The sequence below is a fragment of the Mastigoproctus giganteus genome, chromosome 1 (genome assembly GCF_048544385.1).
Source record: "Mastigoproctus giganteus isolate SK-2022 chromosome 1, ASM4854438v1, whole genome shotgun sequence".
In the NCBI taxonomy this organism is placed as follows: Eukaryota; Metazoa; Arthropoda; class Arachnida; order Uropygi; family Thelyphonidae; genus Mastigoproctus; species Mastigoproctus giganteus.
The window spans coordinates 186,974,799-186,998,637 of NC_143575.1; the positions used below are offsets into that span (position 1 = coordinate 186,974,799).

Sequence of the window (23,839 nt, forward strand, 5' to 3'; positions counted from 1 at the left end):
TTTGAGTTGGGACAGATTGCAAATATGGATGAAGTCCCCCTTCAGTTTGATGTCCCAAGTAACAGAACTGTTGATAAGAAGGGGGTGAAAACTGTAACTGTAAAGACAAGTGGACATGAAAAGAGCCATTATACAGTTGTTCTAGCTTGTTGTGCCGATGGAACCAAGCTGTCTCCTATGCTGATTTTCAAACGCAAAACAATGCCAAAAGAAGACATTCCTCGAGGAGTGATTGTCCACATTCATGACAAGGGTTGGATGGATCAGGATGGGATGAAGATCTGGTTTGAGCAAGTTTGGAGCAGGAGACCAGGTGGGCTCTTATGCAAACCTGCCCTATTGGTGCTTGATCAGTTCAGGGCACACATAACAAAAAACACAAAGAAGAGTGCTGCAGAGCAAAAAACAAAACTTGCCATCATACCTGGAGGCTTGACATCCCAGCTCCAACCACTTGATGTCAGCATTAACAAACCCTTCAAAGCTGCCATGAGAGATGAATGGAACCAATGGATGAAGTCTTCTGGGGACAATTTGACACCAGCAGGAAGAGTGAAGAAACCAACTATAGAAGAAGTTTGTACCTGGGTGAAAAGATCCTGGGATAATATCAAGATTGAGATCGTTGTCAAGTCATTTAAGAAGTGTGGCATTTCAAATGCCATAGATGGAACTGAGGACGAGGCAATATATGAAGACAGTGATTCGTCATCAGACACAGATGAGGACAAGCTAATGGATGAGAGTTTTGACAGTGATGAGGAGTTGTATGAATTTTATAATGAATAAAACTTGAATTCAATAACTTTATGTAATACATTTTTTTTTTTCAAATTTCGGGCCCCAAAATTAAGGTGGGTCTTATACATGGGAAATACGGCATGTAATAAAGTGCAAATTTGTGATCTTTACTTTTATAGCCTGTGGATAATATTACTCCTATTTTCACTTATTAGACTTGTCGTTTAATATAATTAAAATTCAATTCACAAACATGATCACAATGACCAGCATGTCACATTACATATAGTGAATAGTATTTTATTATGGAGAGTCCATCGTATAGCAATCAGAAATTATTCTGATTTTTTTTTTTTTTTTTTTTTTGTTGTTGTTGAAAACAGCTGTTAAAAGGGTAATATTTGTTATTGTTATTTTTGGTTTTTAGGAGCATTAGCAACTAAGGCCATATTGCTCCGGGATATGCGGTGGTCATTCTGTAACCTTTCCGCATCCTCCGTATTTGATGGTGACCGGCTCGAACCCCGGTCTAATCAAGAAGCGTGTGCTACGCACTGCTGCTCCTTCCCACCTGGCTACAGAGGCGCCAAAAAGGGTAATAATAGGGAAATATTTCAGAATGAGATGTCCATTTTATTCTGAAGTGTTATATGCCAAAATTTTTTGTGCAGTTCTATCAAACAAAAATGTTTGTAAATACAAGTTAATTATTTATGCACATGAAATTAAAACTGCCATTTATTCTCTGCAGCCCCACATATTATTAGTCACTTGTTTATGACCAAATATCATATATATAGAATAGTGTTTTTCTGTATTGATCTAAAAGAAATTTTAGCGAAGGAAGCTATATGTCACACAACTGCAGCAGTGTCAATTTTAGTCACCTTCAAACATGCATATGTGAGGGGATGTTTGTAATAAAAATTTTCACTGTTATATAGGTGAATAAATATTTATGAAGACAAGCTCTTGCCATTTGTTGATTTCTTCTCCTCCCCAGGTAGTCTGCTTCACTTTTGAAATAAACCATTATTTCTTATACTTGCTTTATAAAACAAAAACTTCTAATCGTTAAAAGTTTCGTTAAAATTTCACTACACTTTCATCGTTATCATATGTTCAGTTATAAGAATCAATTTTGAATGCCTTTGTGATATTTTTCTAAAGCACGTTTTTGGAGGTCATTACCATAAAACATATCGATCGGTCTCGCCATTACCAATGCCACACCTGGTTGGAGTTGTTGCCCATCACATGCTCTAATACTTCGGTCAACAGAAGCAATGGATGTAATATCCACCCTATTATTGAAGCAACCATCCTCATGACTGACAAATGTTTGCATACGTCACAACCACAGGCTTCAACATCAATCAGTTAACTATTACATCACACAGTTTAACTGTGCATGACTGGCACTACATGTCCTTATGTTCTACATTCCTAAACTGTCAGTTTGACTGATGAAAGTTACCATAAATAACTGAAAGCTTTTTGTACTTAACATTGTGTTTTACAATTTAACATTAAACTTGTCATTTATTTTATTTTATTTTGTCTTCTGTGCTACATAATAACTTACCATAATGAATCCAGAATGCACAGGCCTGTTTACCTACAAAAACTTCTTATATAAAAAAAATAGGCATTTATCTTATGTTTACAGAAGTGTGATACAGTAAAATAAATGAATCCACAAGTTAGCATCATATATTTTTCAGCAATGAGGAAAACTTAAAAATGATGTGATGTTATTTGAATATACAGTCAAACCTTTCCACACTGAAACTTATTGTACACAGTACTGTATAAACATATCCTATGAAAGGTTATGTATATCTATTTTTATTTTAAGGTAAGAGATTTATGACTCCTAATTATAAACATTTAAGAGGAAAACAAGGTTGCTAGAGATATTTAAGTAATACACTGAATTTTGAACCTTGTCCAGTGGGCTGGGGAAAAAATGGTTCAATGGGGTGGAGAATATACCAAAACTGAATATTATATCCTGAAAGAGGCCTCTGAGGTCGGGAAAACTCATGTCGGGAAAACGCAAAATAATAGCGTCCTCCGGGGAGATTTGATGCTGCTAATCTCCCCGGAGGACGCTATTATTTTGGATCGTGCACATGGATACTGGGAGCGTAAATGGCTCGAGGGTTTACGGATTAGTTCATCCAGTAGGAATACCATCAATAGAGAAAGAGGTATACGTATTAATCCTATCTTTGAAACAATTATATTAAGGTTGGATGAACGATTTTCTTTGCCACGTTCCCGAGACATTTCCGCTTCCAGTTCTGACCATGTGCCGATTGAACCACGTGGAGAAATACCACGTGTGGAGTTACCGTGAGCCTGCTACTTCAGGAGATGTTGCAGGAAGTCATTTCACTGTTGAAGAAGGGAGCTGACGCTCCCGAAAGCTTCAGGTTTTTAGCGCTTTTAATGTTTTATATTTTAGCAAATTTTATTGTAAATGATCTTTTATTACAGTTTTTAGCATTCCGCAATAGTTTATTGTAAATATTTAAGATTGTAGTCATATTAAATTTTAAATTTTATTCAATGGTCGGTGTATGAACTTATATATATTTTTAGACATGAATATATATATATATATATATATATATAATTATTGATAAAAAATAAAGAAAGAAAGTTAAAACGACAATAACTGTAACTAATATGTAAATAATATTTGAGTCAATGCAGTTGCAAGCAATCATGCAATACACCCATAATGCCTATAATATTAAGGATAATATAAAGAACCATTGGAATAAGTAAATCAATCCAATAATAATACCATCAGGGATCTAAGAAAACCAAAAAAAAAAAAAAAAAAAAAAAATATATATATATATATATATAATCATCGCTTTTTACCGACAATCTAGATGACTTCAACTGGGGCCAACCACCCAGAATGAAGGCAAAAAACGACAAGAAGTTCTCTGTTTCTGTGATGATCAATATATGCTAAGTAATTTAAATCTGACCAAATATAAACCAGTATAGGCCGGATGTAAATTGAATATTCGATTTACATCCGGTTTAAGCATGGGGGGGGAAAATTCTTGTACTGAAAGTGACAAAAAAAAGTTTAGATAGATTTGATATTTTATCAGTATGGAATAGTGTGATGTTCTGTATTGGCAGAACAAAAGAAACATATTCAAGAAGCTTGTATTAAATAATTATTGAAAAACATACATACTGAGTTTCTCAGTGATGAAGTACACAGCAAAATTTTATTGTTGCTGATGCTAGTGATACAGCATCTTTTGTGTGTGCATAATCCTAACACCACTTATGGCATTAGGATGTATGCTACCACTATTATATGTTTATGATGAACTTATTGATTATTTCACTCATCAGCTCCATCAATAAGTGATTTTTTATATATATATATATATATATACACAGACTGCATTGCAGTTGTGTACCCTCCCCCCACCCACATGTCAATCAATATGATACTTCAAGTCATAAGATGATGCTTGGGGACATCTCAACCACACCAAATTAGTAATAATATCCAAATCACTCAAATACAATTCTCCAGTTATATTGTAAGTGAGCACTGTATGTAAGAATGTACTTATATTGCCTACAAATGGGGAAAGGAGCAGAATCATGCTGGGAAATAGTTTTCCTTTTTCCTAAAAATGGTAACAGGCAGAAGAGTCTCCTTGAAATTTTTTTGTATTAGCCATCGTTAACAAGGTGCATTCTGCTCACCCCTTTGTTTTTTATACAACCCCAAACGGCTTAGTGGAAACATCACTGTTGAGTTAGTGCAATTGGGGTATACAGCAAATGTAGTTCCCACCTGACCAATGGAGGTTAGATTAAATTTCCATTGCCCAGTTGTCTAATTAGCATGTTCTTTAGGCCAGGTTATGTCCCCCCCCCAAGGATTTAGTCAGTTAAGGGCTTCTTAAGAGGTTGATATATGCTTTAAAACCACTCATAACAAGTTGCCCAACAGTTCTTTCATTCCAAACCCAGTATGTCCCTACCACGTGGCTTTTAGGTCTATAGTAGCTGAAATGTTTTAAGTCTTTCCTGTGCTGGAGTACTAATTCATTTACTTTGTGAAATATACAAACTAGAAAAGCCCTCCCTTTCAAGAATTATAATTAATTTTCTTCCTGCTAGTGTGCCATACTGGTGCTGAATAGAAACATGGCTTTATATACAGAATGATGCAATGCAACAGAATTGTAGTATTACATGATGATGAAATGGTGCCTTCAGGTGACAATTTCACATGTACAAAGACATCCAACTGCTAAGCCCATGCAGTCAGTTTCAGCAAAGGAATGCAGTTTTTCTGCTGCTATTGTATGTAATTATGCTAATATTATTTTCTTAAATGTAAAATAACAAATATTATTTGTGTTAGTTTACCTTCCATGGTCGGAAAACTGTATAATCTAGCATAGACCATAACCCAAGGTTGTGAAGGGGAGTTCAGGTGTCCTTTGTTTAATGCAATTTGATACTAGAGAGCTCGATAATTCCTATATTCTATTATATTATGAATCAACAGGGCTTACCTTTATTTTTTGATATAGGAAGCTTCTTTTCCAACTCTCCTTGTCCAACTCGCTAATAATTCATGGGGAAGGCGATATCAATTTTGCAAAACATTGTCATCAAGTTCGATTTTGGAGGTCTAAACGGGCTAATAATTAAGGATCGATTTTTCTTTTTGGTCCTGTGGCTGGAATTTTGAGTTAAATTTAGGGGTCTAATAATTGGGTAAGGAGCGGGGTGGGGGGGTAGGGGTTATTCTCTACATTCCTTAAGTTGGACTAGAACTTTTCGGGGCATCATGTTCACAGGAAGAGAGTTACTCACAATTAATCCGAAACTTTTTTTCTTTCCTTATGTTGTAGTATTTGTTCTTCACGCATGCGTATAAGTGACCAATCGTCGGACAATAGGAATGGCCTACGGATATTGATTGAAGTTTCATGTAGTTTCATCTCTAAGGTTTCTGCAATGAGTAGTTTGTAGTAGTTGTGTTGAATATTTATAATTTTTGTTTCAGTAAAGCCGAATGTATGTCGTTCATTTATTGCGTGGAACGAAAGTTCCGATGCATTTGAACGACCCGCCCGCACCGAAGCTTCGTGTTGTTTTGTACAACAACAAAAATTATAAAAAAATTCAGTAAAAATTATAAATATTCAACACAACTTGTGAGTAATTGTGAGTAACTCTCTTCCTGTGAACATGATGCCCCGAAAAGTTCTAGTCCAACTTAAGGAATGTAGAGAATAACCCCCAACCCCTACCCCCACCCCCGCCCCTTACCCAATTATTAGACCCCTAAATTTAACTCAAAATTCCAGCCACAGGACCAAAAAGAAAAATCGATCCTTAATTATTAGCCCGTTTAGACCTTCAAAATCTAACTTTATGACAATGTTTTGCAAAATTGATATCGCCTTCCCCATGAATTATTAGCGAGTTGGAAAAGAAGCTTCCTATATCAAAAAATAAAAATAAGTTTAATGCAATACATAATGACCCAGACAAAAAGGCAAGTAATGGAAGGTTATTTAGTTCTGTTTACTAACAGTACTGTTTTGTGTGGGCTACACTGCCATCACTCTTTCTAGATGAAAGAGTAACCAATAACAGAGAGTGTAAAAAATGAGCCATTAGAAGAAATGAGGTAAAACATTTAATTAATAGCTTCCTGTACAATCAAACTGAAAAAACTAACAGATGTGATCAAAAAGAATGGAGCCTGAACATAATGTTTGGAAAATGATGAAGCAGCTTATCAGCTATTTGGATGAATCTTCTTTGAATTATTCTCTTTGATACTGTATACATAGATTCCAATGCTTCTGGAAGAATTCCTGATACACTACTTTTGGATTTGTTTAGTATTACATTCTAAATAATTTCCTTAGGTTGTTGCAGTTGCAAAGCTATGACTTTCAAATGTGCTTGGGAAACAAACAGAAAATCAACCACAAGGGGCTAAATTCCATGAATATGGTAGATAAGAAACTGCAGTGATGGAGTATATCACAAGAATTTCTTGAATGGAAAGTGCCAGGTGAGCAGGGGTGTTGTGATGCCAGCACCAATTCCCTGAAGGGCACTTTCTGGCCATATTCTCTGAACATAAGTTGCACAACTACTATAGAATAGCTGGTTTGCAATTTGGCCCCTGCTTGTATTTTTTATTTTTTGGGCTTTGGTGGAGTCTTCCACTGAGAGGACTGAGCATTTGTTTTGAGTCATAGCCATAAGAAACAAAGTGTGTAGTCAGTGGCAGCAAGTTGCTGAAACTCCTGAAGTGCAAGAACTTGCAGCTCTCTTGTGAATATCATTAATGGTGGGAAGCATAAATGTGACTGAAATGCATTGGCATTCCCAACTCACAAGTTAAGACTGATTGACACGTCCCATAAGAAATACTAATTTCACTAGCAACTTTATGGATAGTAATATCAATCACTCCTGATTTGATCATGAACAATTGAATCAATGGTTTTTGAAGTAGAAGGGCAGCTATAGTGTGGATCATCTTTTATGGATAAGTGGCCCTCTATCTTTAAATTCGGCCAACTACTGCAACACAGCACCACTGAAAGCTGTTTTTAATATTATGTGGGATTCCCTAAGTTGAAACAAAATTTTAGGCAAATTCACTGCTCAGTAAAATAACTCATTTTAAAATGCAGTGAAGTGCATAAAACACCTCCTATTCATCGCGTTAATTCAGAGTCGGAGACTTTATCAGTAGTAAAGAAAAGATTAGAATATTTAGGTACATTGTGAAATTAAATTTAAGACCACAGACAAAACTTCCGTGGGTGGGTATAATCCGATGTATAACAGCTGATATATTCACAACTGTGTTGTCTGCTGTTATACCATACAGGTGCTGATTGTCACTTATTCTCAGCGGGCACCACAGAGAATAAGTAACACAATACATTAGACAACCCTTTTAGGGCTATTGGGCCCCTCATTGGTTGGTGGGTACAATCCATTGGTATTACAGCTGACATATTCACAACTGGGTTGTCAGCTGTTATATCATCGAGACACCAATTGTTATTTATTCTCAGTGGGCACCACCACACAGATGGCTGTTTCAGGGCTATCTGGTCCCTCATAGTTGGGTACAATTTGATGTTATAACAGCTGAAAAATTCACAACTGGGTTGTCAGCTATTAGCATTAATTAGTAGAGACATATGATGCAAGAAAGCAAGTTTATGCAGCATCAGCAAAAAAAAAAAAAAAAAAACTGCTCCCATTTCAACCCTCCAATTTGTTCCAAATACCTGTCCAACAATTAAATTTATTTAGGCTAACAACAAGGGATGGAGGTCTGTTCCACAAACCAACTATCCGCTGGCTAAAGGCAAACTTCCGCACATCTATCCTACATCTGTCTTTCCTCAATTTGTATTTATGCCCTCTCAGGTGATTATTCTGAGCAAGAGGAAGAATCCTATCAGCACTGAGCATTCTCAAACCATTCGAGGCTTTATACACCTCAATCAAATCACCTCGCAGGTGCCTAGTCTCCAGACACTGTAATTTGCAAAATTTAAGCCTTTCTTCATAAGAGCAACCCTTTGTTCCATTCACTAATGTTGTTGCCCTTCTCTGTACTTATTCCAACAGCTCTACATCCTTTTAAAATGAGGCCTACAGGTCTGGAGGTATTCAGTTTCTTAACTAGAAACTGAATACCAAGGGAATACAATTGATGAAATTTAATAAGAATTTGGAATAAAGTATTAGGGGTGAAAAAATATACCTATGAGGCCATAGGGCCAAGTATTTTGTTAACCTAAGTTGGACTTCATTGTTGTATCCTATAAATAAACACATAAATTATAATAAAATAATAAAAATAAAATGACATAGCAAATTATTGTGGTGAGTTATTACGTAGCACAGAACAAAACGGAAGACAGAATAAATAAATGACAAGTTTAATATTAAATTGTAAGACACATTAAATACATACAGTACAAATAGCTTTCGGTTATTATGGTAACCTTCATCAGTCAAACTGACAGTTTAGGAACGTAGAACATAAGGGCATGTAGTGCCGGTCATGTATAGTGAACTGTGTGATGTAATAGTTAACTATTTGATGTTGAAGCCTGTGGTTGTGACATATGCAAACGTTTGTCACTCATGAGAATGGTTGCTTCAATAATAGGGTGGACATGACATCTGCTGCTTCTGTTGACTGAAGTATTAGAGCACGTGTTGTGCAACAACTCCAACCAGGCGCGGTGCCGGTAATGGTGGGACCGATCAACAACCACGACTCGCGGTGCAGGTCAATGTCGTGTAGTGTTGACCAGAAGTGCTCAGCAATGGCCGAGTGTTCTATGTCCGCTAAGCAGATGGCTCTTTCAGAACATCTGCCAAGCTGTCTCCCACTTTCTCCAATGTAGCAGCTAGTGCAGCCACGGCAAGAAATGCAGTAGATTAGTCCACTAGTAGTAAGGTAGGAACCGGTGTTTTCAGTGTAGAGATGAGGGATTGCAATTTCCTGCCCGGGAGCTGTACAGACTTTATCCCAAGTGATTTCAGGACCCTAGAAACCTGCTGTGATAGGTTTGGGTAGTATGGGAAATTGCGATCGTATTTCGTGTATTAAAAACAACAGAGCTCATGGGAAAAATAGGGATAGGGGCAGAGCACTAAAAAAATGTTCAGTCTGGTAAGTAAAACACTAAAAAAAAGATAGAAACCTAATAAAATTGCTAACAGGTTTAAACATTTTAAGTTTCTAATAAATAAACAAATATTACAGTAATTTATAGAATTTACCTTGCCAAGATATGAAGTTTGTTTCATTGGCATCTGTTAGGTTGACCAGAAGTGCTCAGCAATGGCCGAGTGTTCTATGTCTGCTAAGTGGATAGCTCTTTCGTGTTCTGAAAGACGTTCGTCAAGCCATCTCCCAGTTTCTCTGATGTAGCAGCTAGTGCAGTCACGGCAAGAAATGAGGTAGACTAGTCCACTTTATAGTAAGGTGGAAACCGGTGTTTTCACTGTAGAGATGAGGGATCGCTGTTGTTATTTGGTTTTTAGGAGCATTAGCAACTAAGGCCATATTGCTCCGGGGATATGTGGTGGTCATTCCCTGACCTTTCCGCATCCTCCATATTTGGCGGCTCACGGGCTTGAACCCCGGTCTAATCAAGAAGCATGTGCTACACACTGCTGCTCCTGCCCACCTGGCTACGGAGGCGCCATGAGGGATCACAAATTCCTGCCTGGGAGCTGTACACACTTTATTCCATGTGATTTCAGGACCCTAGAAACCTGCTGTGATAGGTTTGGGTAGTATGGGAAACTGTGATCCCTCAACTCTAGAGTGAAAACACAGGTTCCCACCTTACTACAAAGTGGACTAGTCTACTGCATTTCTTGCCATGACTGCACTAGCTGCTACATCGGAGAAACTGGGAGACATCTTGGCAAACGTCTTTCAGAACACGAAAGAGCCATCTGCTTAGCGGACATAGAACACTCGGCCATTGCTGAGCACTTCTGGTCAGCACTACATGACATTGACCCGCACCGCGAGTCGTGGTTGTTGATCAGTCCCACCGTTACTGGCACCGCACCTGGTTGGAGTCATTGCACATCATGTGCTCTAATACTTCAGTCAACAGATGTCATGTCCACCCTATTATTGAAGCAACCATTCTCATGAGTGACAAACGTTCACATATGTCACAACCACAGGCTTCAACATCAAACAGTTAACTATTACATCACGCAGTTCACTATACATGACTGGCACTACACACCCTTATGTTCTACATTCCTAAACTGTCAGTTTGACTGATGAAGGTTACCATAATAACCGAAAGCTATTTGTACTGCATGTATTTAATATATGTGTCTTACAATTTAATATTAAACTTGTCATTTATTTATTCTGTCTTCCATTTCGTTCTGTGCTACGTAATAACTCACCATAATGAATCCAGAGCACACACAGGCCGCTAACTATAGCAAATTATTGATTAATGGATACATTGAATGGAATGTTAACTAGGGCTAACTCCACTCAATACATCCTATCAATAACTTATAGGGTGTAACAATGAAGTCCAACTTAGGTTACCAAAATACTTGGCCCTATGGCCTCATAGGTATATTTTTTCACCCCTATTACTTATATTCCAAATTCTTATTAAATTTCATCAGTTGTATTTCCTTGGTAATCAGTTTAATAAATAATGTAATATATGTTTTACACACTGATGTAATGTTCAATCATTATTTTGATGGCATTAATCTGTTCTGATACTCCTTTTCTATTCCTCAACATAATTTCACATATGTTTATATATATAAATATATACAGTAAACCCTCTATTTCACGGATAACAGGAGAGAAGGGATGTCCGTTAAATCGAATGTAACCTGGGGGACATTTTTTATTGTTCTTAATGGGGGGGGGGGAAGAGCTATCAACACTATATTTTAAAGAAAAATGTTGCAATTTGGCCCTTGATTATCAGAAACAGTTTCACATTCAGCTCGCAAGTCACTGCTTGCTCTTATCTGTTATCTGGGAAAACAGCTATTTGATCGTGTTTTTAGAAAGAATAAAAAACAATTTCCTGAATTTGATTATAAAAATAAAAGTAGGTAATTATTATTAATTTTTAATTAATAATAACACTGAAGTTTTGTATAACCTAAAAAAAAATAATATGGTCAAGATTAATATACATTACTGTATTGTTATTTGTCCAGTCCGTTAAATCCAAAATCCGTTGGATCAGGATCCGTTAAAATAATCAAGGGTTTAATGTGTGTTTGTGTGTGTGTACACGTGTACAGTCCATTCCAGTTATTTGGGACACATCGAGACTAGTGCAGCTGCCCCAATTATCCGAAGTTTCACGTAAATAGCTAAAAATACAATGTATCCCCCCCCCTTTACAATTGGTTCACTGTACAATCAAATCATGTTACGACGAACTCAACATAGTAAAGTATCGTTCGCGATACGATGTGCAGTAAGCGCCGGTCATTGTGATCACGTTTGTGAATTGAATTTTAATTCTATTAAACAGCGATTGTAATTAGTGAAAATAGGAGCAATATTATCCACGGGCTATAAAAGTAAAGATATATTAAGCACAAATTTACCCTTTATTACCTTACCAATTAAATAATTAAATGATATGAGAAAATCGGAAGAATATACATGATAATTGGAATAATTACTGTAATATGTACATACCAACTAGTTGACATTTCTGTTCACTGACATTTGTGGGTGGGGGTTAAAATTTAAAACAGTAAAAAGATAAGCAATCAGTAACAAAGAACATGGCACACACAAATTGCAAGTAACACAATTTGCGCAAGTGAGCAGGGAGTAACGAGTTACGAAGCTTTAAAAATAGGAATGAAGAGAAAGTTCTGAAAATTAGTTTTTTTATATGATTGAAGATTTCATGGAAGTGTAAACACATTTCACCATAATAACCCACAGAATTCCAGCTGTCGGTATTATCGAAAATTCAGTAATATCGAGTTTACTGTCCGTTTATGATAGATTTCACTAACAGAAAAGCCCAACAAACAGGTGGCTGCTAATTTATTTTTATTGTTTTATGGTTGTGACCTCCAGAATTTCGACTGAACCACGTGGTACCGTCGAAGACAATCGTAGAGTAATCTCCAGTGCTGCAGTCTCCTGCCCCGATTAAACGGCATGCTGTCCCAATTAAGCGAAGTAAACACTGTGGCTATTTTCTCGATTGGTTTCTGTTTCTTAAGATTTGCCCCAAATAAACGGCTGCCCCGATTAACCGGTGGCCCAAATAACTGGAATCCACTGTACAGTAATACCCCGAAGTTACGCGATAGGTGGGTCCGACGAAATTTGCGTAAGTCAGGGTACAACTTTGCATATAAATACATATAAATTTTGCTTAATTGGAACCAAGGACTAACATAAACCTAGTTTAGAAGAAAAATATTAATAAAATTGCAGTTCTTTACACATATTAATACAAAATATGTATTAAAAAAAACAAATGACTTACGTAAAAAAGTTATTTCGATGTCGATGGCTTCATAAAATCTAACAAATTCGTCTGACGACACAGCGCGTTCATTTTTTCACGCAGAATTTCTTCGTAGCAAGCTAATAATTTTTTTTATTCCTTGCTTTGTAGCTATAACGCGTTCTTCGTTGGAGTCTATGTTTTCTAAAATTTTTAAGCCCTTTACAATTGAGCCCTTTTCAATTTTCAACCTGTCAAGTTTGCAATTGTCATGTGCTTTTCGCCGTTGGTTCATTTAGGCCTGTAGCACGTGCAATATCACATGGTCTTTCATTTCGCTCAAAGCGTTTCACAATTTCATATTTTTTCTCTATCGACAGAGGTGGACTGGCCATAAGCCTTACCGGGGAAACCCCGGTGGGCCAGTGTGATTTTGGCCATAAACCATAGTATGAGGCCACTATAAATTTTCCCGGGTAAGAATTTTTGACCCAGTCCGCCTCTGTTTATCGAGAATTGCTTTTCTTTTTCTCTCTGAATCTGCAGTGTCTTCACCAAGACGCTTCCTTTTCACACCTTTTAATTAAGTATTTTACTCATTTTTAGGGAATAAAGCACAATTACAAAACGAGGAGGCACGCTTGATACGCATAAACAAAGCTGCGCGCATGTAGCAACTGAATAAACAACACCATAAAGGCAGAGATACACTATTAACACCTCACATTTCTAGGGGTTACTACCATAAAACAATAAAAATCCAGTTGCGTTTCTGCTAGTGAAATCTGTTATAAACTGGTAGTAAACTCGATCTAATTGCATTTGCGATTATACCGATAGCTGGAATTGTGTTGGTTTTTACGTTATTATGGTGAAATGTGTTTCCCCTTCACTGATATAAAAAACATAAAAGCAGCAAAGTTGAATTTTGTTCATCTTTCGCTCTCATTCTCCGCCGTCGCACCGTATATCGATAACATATGAAAAAAGACCTTGAAGATAGTGGGCGGCAGCGTTGCCAAACGAAAAAAATCAAGAACCGCGTAACTCCGAGTTCACGTAAGTCGGGGTATTACTGTATATATGTGAGCCCTGTGTGTGTGTGCGTGCGCGCGTGTACACACACAGTGATCGCTGAATTATGACCACCCAATCCATAATGGACTTGCTTGTAGTATAAAAAGATGAACACTTTCGTACACTACAGCAGTGGTAATTTGCATCTGGTCGTGCAAGACAAAATGATAAAGTAGTAGTTATGGGACATGGTAAAGATTTCAATAATATCATTAATTCTGTAGTTAGCTTTTCTTCTGCATAGTTTAGTAACTATTTATTTTATCTTTATCTGCTATTTTCCTATTATTGTTTTAATTTCTTCTGCATTTAATTCCTTTCCTGATCTTACTTTCTTTGTTTTCTAATTTTCTTGTTTTGTACATAATTTTGATTCTATTTCGATTCTCTTTATGTTCTTGGAATATTCCTGCATCTGTTTTATGTGATAAATGTTGCACAAATGTTTTTAATTTTAAAACTGTTAATCTATAAAAGGAGAGAAATTTAAAATTAAAGAGTTTAAATGCAGCCTATAAATCTATTCACTTATCCATTCTTCACCTCGCCATATTCACTTGTTTGCATTATCTGCAATAAGAAGGTGCCTAAATCGCCGCAGTTTTACACTTAGTCCTGTGTCCTTTTCTTTTCCTGTTGATTTCACAATCACTCTACTGACATAAAGAAAGCTTTCATTTTCAGGATCAGTTTCTTTAATTAAATCCACTTCATCTCCTATTGAGAGCTAAAAATTGAATAAAAATTAAATAATTCTTAAGTACATATATAATTGTATTGTACATTGTAATAGCTCTTCCTTTAATTGAGACATAAGAATAACCAGTTATAAGACTCATTAGGTAGTTTAGAGGGGAAAAGGTATCCTGTGTGTTATCAGACACTCAGCCTAAAACACTGATGAATCCAATATCTCTCTATTACAGAAGATTTAGGAGAAGTCCGGTTGGCCTGCCTCCCTAAAATCCACTCATGCACACCTTCTCGATGGTAAGCCCTGTTACGTCACTTAGATGGCAACGAACGTGTAGAGTGGTTCTCTTCAAGACGCCTGGTCAGTGTGAAGAGGAAAAGACCAAACCCTCCAGCAATGAGAGCACAACAATACAAATGGCCCTCAGTCCCCAGCAGCTTTCACTCTCCCTCTTACGGCAGCGAGAGGATCAGAGTGGAAGCAGAGGGTGCTAAGAATCTCTGGGTACGACCAGGCTGCCATGCACGGAAACTGAACTTGGCCTGTTATAACGTACGATCACTCATCGGTGAAGACATATTAGAGCTGGAAAAGGAATTAGAAAATGTGAATTGGAATATCATTTTGGCTGAAACAAGAAGAAGAAATGAATCACTTATAAGTTTATCAAGTGGAAATCTGCTGTACACCAATGGAAACAGTGAAAGGAGTGAAGGTGGAGTTGGGTTTCTGGTCCATAAAGATTTTAAAAACAACATTTTGGAATTCAAAAGTACATCACCAAGGGTGTCAAGACTAATATTCAAGATTTCTAAGAGGTACAAGCTAAAGATTATAATGATTTATGCACCAACATCGAGCCATGATGAAGAAGAGGTTGAAGACATGTACACTGAAATTGAGAGTCATCTAGATGAGCAGAAAACCCACTACACTATTATTATGGGGGACTTCAATGCTAAGGTTGGAAAAAGGCAAAACAGTGCAGAACAAGGAACTATGGGAAATTTTGGAATTGGTGAAAGAAATAAAAGAGGTGAAAGAAATAAAAGAGGTGAAAGACTTGTGGAATTTGCAGAATCTCAAGGACTGTCAGTAATGAACACTTTTTTCAAGAAAAGGGTGAACAGAAAGTGGACATGGAAGAGTCCAAATGGATTAACAACTAATGAAATCGACTTCATCCTCACCAACAGAAGATATATTGTGAATGATGTTACCGTCCCTGAATAAGGTAAATGTTGGAAGTGATCACAGAATGGTAAGATGTACACTTGATATAGATGTAGGAAAGGAAAGGAAAAAACTGACTCGAGTAAATAATACAAAGGTCTTTGAAATAACAGAGGAGGAGAAAAAGCAGTATGTACTGGAACTTAAGAACAAGTTTGAGCTTCTGCAGACTGCTCAGAACCAAGATATCGACGAGGAATATTACAACTTTCTGAAAGTGATAAAGCCCAAGAAACACTTGTCATGATGAACCAAAGACAACAAATGAAGAGCAAGAAAAACACTGACAGGGAGAAAATTGCGTATACTGAGTTATGCAAAGCCATTAGAAAGAGACTCAGAGATGACATAAGAAGATTTAACACAAGAAAAGTAGAACAAGCATTAAGAGAAAACAAAGGATTTAAATCAGCAGCCATGAGCAGTAATACAGAAAGACAAATGATACTGAAACTGAAGAATAGCGATGGTGTACTTATAAACAGCAGAGAAGGCATAATTCAAATAGCAGAAGACTACTATAGAGAATTATACAAGGAGCGAGGGAATGATACCAGCAGTGGGGAACATGGATTGCAAAGTAGCAACACATACGACATACCCAATATTCTTCCTGATGAGGTAGAACATGCATTGAAGAAAATGAAGAATCGGAAAGCCCCGGGGGAAGATGAAGTTACTTTAGAGTTGTTAAAATTGGGAGGAAGAGACATAACACAAAAACTGGCAAGGCTCTTCACAAAGTGCATTAGAAAAGGTGTGATGCCTAAGCAGTGGAATAATGCAATCATAGTTTTGCTGCATAAGAAAGGAGATAAATCAGAAAGTGGAAATTATAGACCAATTAGCTTGTTATCCCATATCTACAAGTTGTTCACAAGGGTCATTACTAACAGATTAGAAAGAATACTTGATGAGAATCAACCGAAAGAGCAAGCTAGAGAGTTAGGAGAGGATTCTCAACTATGGATCACCTTCACGTAATATCACAGCTAATGGAGAAAGCAAATGAATATAAAACACCATTATGCCTGGCATTTGTGGATTATGAAAAGGCATTTGACTCCATACAGCATAAGGCAATGTTTCGGGCACTGGAAAGACAAGGCATAGATACTCCATAGATTATGATTTTGAAGAAAATATATGAGAGTGCTACATCCTTTATTAGACTAGACAAAGACAATAGCAAATTTAAAATCGAGAAAGGAGTTCGACAAGGAGACACAATATCTCCGAAGCTGTTTACTGCTACCCTTGAGGAAGCTTTCAGAAGATTAGACTGGTCGCAGAAAGAAGTCAATGTGAATGGAGAGTACCTAAACCATTTACGATTTGCAGATGACATTGTGGTCATAAGCCACAATCCCAAAGAGTTACAGGAAAATCTTAATCAGTTATGCACAGTTAGTAAGGATTTTGGACTAAAGATGAATATGGCTAAAACAAAAGTAATGATGAACAAGTATGCCACGGAAAGGGAAATAATGATTGAAGGAGCAGTAATTGAAAAGGTGGAGTCATATACATTTGTACTTATCTGGGACAAGTTATTAGCTGTAATAATGATAAATGGCTGGAAGTCAAGAGAACAATAAATTTTGGATGGATAGCATTCAGGAAATATAGTCACATACTGAACAGCAATATCCCAGTTTGTCTGAAACGTAAAATAATGAATCAATGTGTACTCCCCACCATGACTTATGGAAGTGAAACTTGGGCACTCACCAAAAGAATGGAAGAGAAGCTAAGAACTACACAGCGAAGAATGGAACGAATTATATTGGGAATCAGACTGTTAGATAAGAAGAGAAACACATGGATTAGGCAGCAAACTCAAGTAAAGGACATTCTTATCAAAACTAAAGAACTAAAATGGTCTTGGGCAGGACACATAGCTGGAAGACATGATGACAGATGGACTAAGAAAATAACAGAATGGTACCCAAGAGGAGCTAGAAGAAAACGTGGAAGACAGGCGGAGATGGATAGATGAAATTCATGAGTTTTTGAGTAGTAAATGGATGGACAGTGCTCAAAACAGAAGGAACTGGAAAGTTGCTGGAGAGGCCTTCATCCTGCAGTGGATTGAAAATGGCTGATGATGATGATGATGAGGTAGTTTAAAATTTTTAAGAAAAAAAGTAAAGTGAAAACTTTTCAATTAGCTTCCAAACCATTAGGGCTATACTAGATGAGCGCTTAAAGTGCCGGTGTCAGCTGGCACTGTGAATGCCTCCAAAACAGCAAACTACACGTAGCATTCCTAATGTCAGATCGTTTCAAACTAGAAGGTATGTTTATAACGTTACACTGGATATCACCAGCAACTCACTTTTTCTATTCTCAATTTCAAGATGGACGTTGTTCAAGTTGGATGTACAGTAAACCCCCGGTTTTCGCATATTCGCGATCGCTGATTTAATATAAAATGAAACCTAAAAAATTGTGAATTTTAATGCGCTGTGAATATTTTCCGCCATAAAAAAAACATGGGCGTGGCTAAAATTATCTTTCCCGGTCAAAACAGCGTTCAGTGGGTGGGGGAGAGGGGTGACAAAATCACGAGCGTGGATGTTTCTCGCTAATCCTTGTTCAATATGTGTAATGCGCTTGTCATGGAAGGTTTGGTCATTTGCTTTTAATTTATATGCTTAGAAATGAATAAATTTATCAATATATAAATTGATATGCTTACAAAAGTGATAAATCTACCATTTTGCAGTGTAAAACAGACTTTTTCGAGTTAATAACGGAAGAAAGTGCCTTTATTGTGGACAAGTTCTTTTTTACCCGTACAAAACGTAGTACATACATATGGCTACGAATAACAAGGGAAATGTGAAAATATCAAAGAAGGTGATGACATTAGCGAATGAAATTGAGTTATTAGATAAAATTTCTATTGGTGAAAGTCTCTTCAGTGGCAAAACATTATAAAATCAACGAGTCAAAGGTACGATCAATCAAAAAATCAGAAGAAAAAAATCTGCCGTAGTGTCCGTGAAAACGTGCTAATTGCTTCAAAAATTTGCTCTGTAACTCGTGATGTTAAATTAGAAAAAAATGGAAAAGGCTTTAAATCTGTGGATAGAAGACCGAACTCAAAATAAAATTCCGTTAAGTTCACTCATCATTCATGAAAAGGCAAAACTCCTTTATCAACACTTTAGCAAAACTGGTGATAGCACTGGCGGGATAAGTTTTTTTGCTAGCAAAGGTGCTGGTTTGAAAGATTTGTTTGAAAAATCTAATAAATATTACATTTAATATTAAATTGTTTCTTATTTTCATTTCGAAGCCATATGCTTGCATTTCACTATGTACTGTCTATGTACATAGTCATATTATGAAGGTACATATAATACATACATAGACAAAATTTTAGACTAGTTTTTCTTATATATTTCATACTTTGGAATGGAACCCCTTTATTACTATGGGAGCCATAACTCAGTATTCGCGTTTTCGGTATTCGCAACATTTCTCAGGAACGTAACCCCCACGAATAGCGGGGGTTTACTGTATTGCGCATTTATGTATACAGTTGATTCGGGTAGAAAGAAAAAAACAAAGCAGAAAACAGTTCACATTCCCCACCATAATGAATTACTTTCGGAAACATAAAGGGTAACTACCTATTAGATTTTACAGAAAGGGACTACTCAGAATAAAACACCTATTGTTATTGTCTTCACACCAGTTGACATTATTTCCAGATGGAATGTTGACAAGTACTTTCCGTCCATTTGAAGCAGAAAACATTCTCTACTACCCACACTGTAACGGATTACTTTCCGTGCAATAAACAATTACTACTGTTTGAATGTTCGTGCGAAGTTCCTTCAACACCAGATTTAGAAGTTTATAATGCGGCTATCAATAGAAATATTTTCTTGAAATTTTGTAAGATCAAAGATACCAGTTTTCCTGTTTCCACTGTGGATTCAAATAGATGAATTTCCTTGATTTTGTGTTAGTATATGCAATACACATTGAAGAAAGGAAGTACGATCTTTTTGTTTTTAAAAAAGAATTTGTTGCAGTTCTCTTTCGGTTACTTTTCTTATGCCAAGAAACAGTTGCATGAATTTTTTGTTTTCCCCCTGTATCAGGCTCGCAACAATGCTGCACATTGCAGCTTACTGCTTCCTTTCATTGCTTTCACTATACTCTTCAAAAAAAAAAAAAAAAAAGAGAGAGAGAAAGATGTTATAAAATTATTCCAGATACAGCAAGACACTGAAGTCATGTTTGAAACGAAAAGTTCAAAATTCATTTTGGAAAAAGAAAGTGACTGCACGTGATTCTTTTTTGTTAATGCCAACATTAGTTCTACTGTTGCAGTGGCTATTCTTCAGCAGTTTTCTGATTACTGTTTTGATGTTATTTAATAATAATAAGGTTCTTTATTAATTTAAATTATATACATTCGTGATTCCAACAGGGGTCAATAGACTCTGCAGTGAAATATGTAACTGACAAACTCCTCCAAGCTGCAAAATTAACAATATCAAAAACGTGAGAAAATTAAAGCATGGAATATTTTCTGAAGACACCCTACCACAACGAACCTGATATAATTCAAAAAGCAAGGGCAAATGTCAGACACATTACTAAGATCAATAAGAAAGAAACTTGGATCTGTTTTATATCAACGATTACTAGGAAACAGACAGCCCGAAGGTTTGGGTCAAAATAAATAAAATAAGCAACAAATATCAAAGAATTTTCTCCTCCTTTTATAAAATGGAATGGACAAGATATATCTAAGCCTGAAGACATAGCAAATGCTCTAGGCAGAGCCTTTAAAAAAATATCGGGTAGTAGCTCCTATGAACCAGCTTTCCAAAAACTTAAGAGCATATGCAGAAACACTTAAATTGAATTTCTCCACTAAAAGTAATGAATCCTGTAACAAACCATGCACTCTCAGAGAACTCCATAAAGCTATTTCACAGACAAAGCAAAGCACAGCAGGTCCAGATGAAATATTATACAGGCAGTTCTCACTTTACGAGTTTTTTTCCCAAGTATCAAGTATCAACAAAATCGAACATTAATTGCAAAAAATGAATGTAGAACATTCATAAATACCGCATTCCAAACCACGTGCTAGCTATACAATACAGTGTACCCCGCTTTACGATATTAATCAGTTCCAGAGACACCATCTTATCGTTAAAATATCGTCATGCGAACCTAATACCACATTGGTTTTTGGAAATTCGTTTCAAGATCTCGGAAGTTGAAATTTTCCCTGTATAAATAAGCTATTTATCTCTCTAAAATGTCATTTTTAAGGTCATGAGTGTGACCTTAAGGCCATATAAAAGGTCGCAAGCGTGGTTTGTAAATTGTATTAGTTACCAATTCAAATCATTAAACGCACTACACTTTCATCATTGTCATAAGAATCAATTTTAAAGGACTTTGTGATATTTTTCTAAAGCACATTTCTGGAGATCACGACCATAAAACAATAAAAACAATTGCACTTTCCGGTTTATTGGGCTTTTCTGTTACTGCAAGCAATTATAAACGGATAGTAAACTCAATCTTCTTGCGAATGCAAGAAGATCGAGTAAATCCTATATCGATAGCTGGAATTGTGTGGTTTTTTATGTTATTATGGTGAAATGTGTTTCTCCTTTACTGAAATCTTCAATCGTATAAAAAACAAATTTTCTGAATCTTCTCTTCATTCCTTTTTTTTTTTAAGCTTCGTAAACTTGTTACTCCAAGCGAATCGTGTTAGTTGCAATTTGTTTGCCGTTAAAAAATGCTTATGCGTGCAATTGTGAAATTTATAATTAAAAGAGAAGCTTATCTTGGAAATAAATGCCTCTTGAAGCATTTCTGAAGAAGACTCCTTGTGCAACAAACTGAGTGCCGAGCCAATAATGAGTGATCAACAAGTGTGCATTTATTCGATGATGAAGAATAAACATTCTTTAACATTTGTAAGTCATAAATAATTTCCCTATTATTATAATTTGCTTGATTTTACTTTCTATAAATCAATTATTGTTTAAAATTAATTTCATTGTTGAGAACGTAACCCCTATTTTTAACCTTATGTCTATGGGAAATAAATTCCCTCTTTATGAGTTTTCGCTTTTGCGCTAGGAACAAATTAACTCGTAAAGTCGAGAACTACCTGTACATGATAGTGCAGCAATTAGATGAGAAATCTTTGGTATCGTTGCTCTTCTTATATAACAGGATATACATAGAAAATTCCTTTCCGAATCAATGGCATCACGCAATAGTCTTAGCCTTTCCAAAACCAGATAAAAATCCCACAATCCCGAATCACTCTCTCCCCATAGCCTTAACTAGCTGCCTTGGAAAAATACTTGAAAAAAAATGGTAAATGCCTGACTAATATGGTTCTTAGAAACCCATAACCTATTAAACTCAGCCCAATGTAGTTTCAGAAAAAACAGGTCAACTTTAGACTTAATAATAAAAGCACAAAACAATATAAGGAATGCTTTCATAAGAAAACAAAACTTAGTAATGATATGTTTTGATATAGAAAAGGCGTACGACACATCGTGGCAATATAGAATACTTAGGGACATTCGTAACTTTGGAATGAGAGGATATCTCCCAATATATATCTGAAATTTTTTGCAACAACAAACTTTCCAAGTTAGGATATTAACCACACTATTGCAGTCATTGTACAAGGAGTACCACAGGGTTCAGTACTACCCTGTTTGCCATAAAAATCAACACAATAGCTAAACAAATACCAAATACTGTAGATGCAGCACTTTGACGGTTTCACCATTTCTTGTCACTCACAAAATATGCGAACAATAGAGCACCAACTGCAATCAACAATTAATAAAGTAATAGTGTGGACCCAAAACAATGGCTTTCGACTCTCTAAGAAAAAGACAGTTGGAATACACTTTTGTAGGAAAAGAAACTTACACCAAGACCCAGAACTAAAGCTAGGAGAACAACTAATCTCAATAACATCAAACAATTTTTCTTGGATTAACACTTGATAAGAAACTGACCTTTTTAGATCATATAAAATGTCTTAGAACAAACTGTCTAAACAAATTAAATATTTTGAGAGTTATATCTGCAACAAAGTGGGGAGCAGACAGGTACACTTTGTTACATTTATATAGAATCTTGATAAGATCCAGACTCAATTATGGGGCACCAGTTTACAGCTCTGCAAGACCAAGTGCCTTAAGATGGTTAGACCCTGTACACCAAACGCACCACGCGTAGCCCTAGGAGCATATCATACTTCTCCAGTTCAAAGTCTCTATGCTGAAGCCTATGAACCACCACTCCATTTCAAAAGACAAGTACTACTTTTAACTTATGCAGCTAAAATAAAGTGCATTCCATATCATCCTTTGTATGAAACGTTATATACACCAATATGAGAAAATATGTACAGAATACATCCACCAACAGCAAACATACACATTAAGCAGCTCTTCCACTTTGTTCTCTAGATTTCAACAATCTAGCTGTAACACACCAAGCCCTCCTTGGGATACAGTATCGCCAGTCTGTGATACCTACTTCCATAAGTGGGAAGACATTCCTACCAGGAAACAGCTTTCAACTACATGCCATCTATCTGGACATACACAGTATACATAAATATATACAGATGGATCAAAAACCAATACAAAAGTAGGTGCAGCAGCAGTTTTCTGCGATACTACAATAACCCAAGTTCCCCCAACAGAATGTAGCATCTTTACAGCTGAACTACAAGCAGTGAAGTTAGCAATAGACTATATATGGCACCAAAAATTACCCCATAGTCTGATCTTCGTAGACTCCCTCAGTGTAGTGCAAACAATTCAGCGTGATTCAAAGAATCTCTATCCAACTGTGAGAGAAATTCAAGTCACTCTAAGGAAACTGCTTAAAAGAAAACAAAACGATACCTTTTGTTGGATTCCTGGACATACAGGAATTAAAAGGGATGAACAAGCTGACTGTGCAGAAAAAATAGCAACAGACATCATATCTCCAACCACCAAAG

At 36.3% G+C, this 23,839-nt stretch overlaps 1 protein-coding gene across 1 annotated transcript in view; it reads right to left on the reverse strand.

Moving 5' to 3' along the window:
• Positions 1–14,415: 14,415 nt before the first annotated feature.
• The window catches only part of LOC150091372 (uncharacterized), a 75,901-nt gene continuing 66,477 nt past the window's right edge, over positions 14,416–23,839 (reverse strand). Inside the window, exon 4 of the mRNA XM_090383523.1 lies at positions 14,416–14,604. Within this exon, the coding sequence (XP_090239649.1) occupies positions 14,431–14,604 (174 nt within the window). The 3' untranslated portion in view covers positions 14,416–14,430. The remainder of the gene's footprint in view (positions 14,605–23,839) is intronic.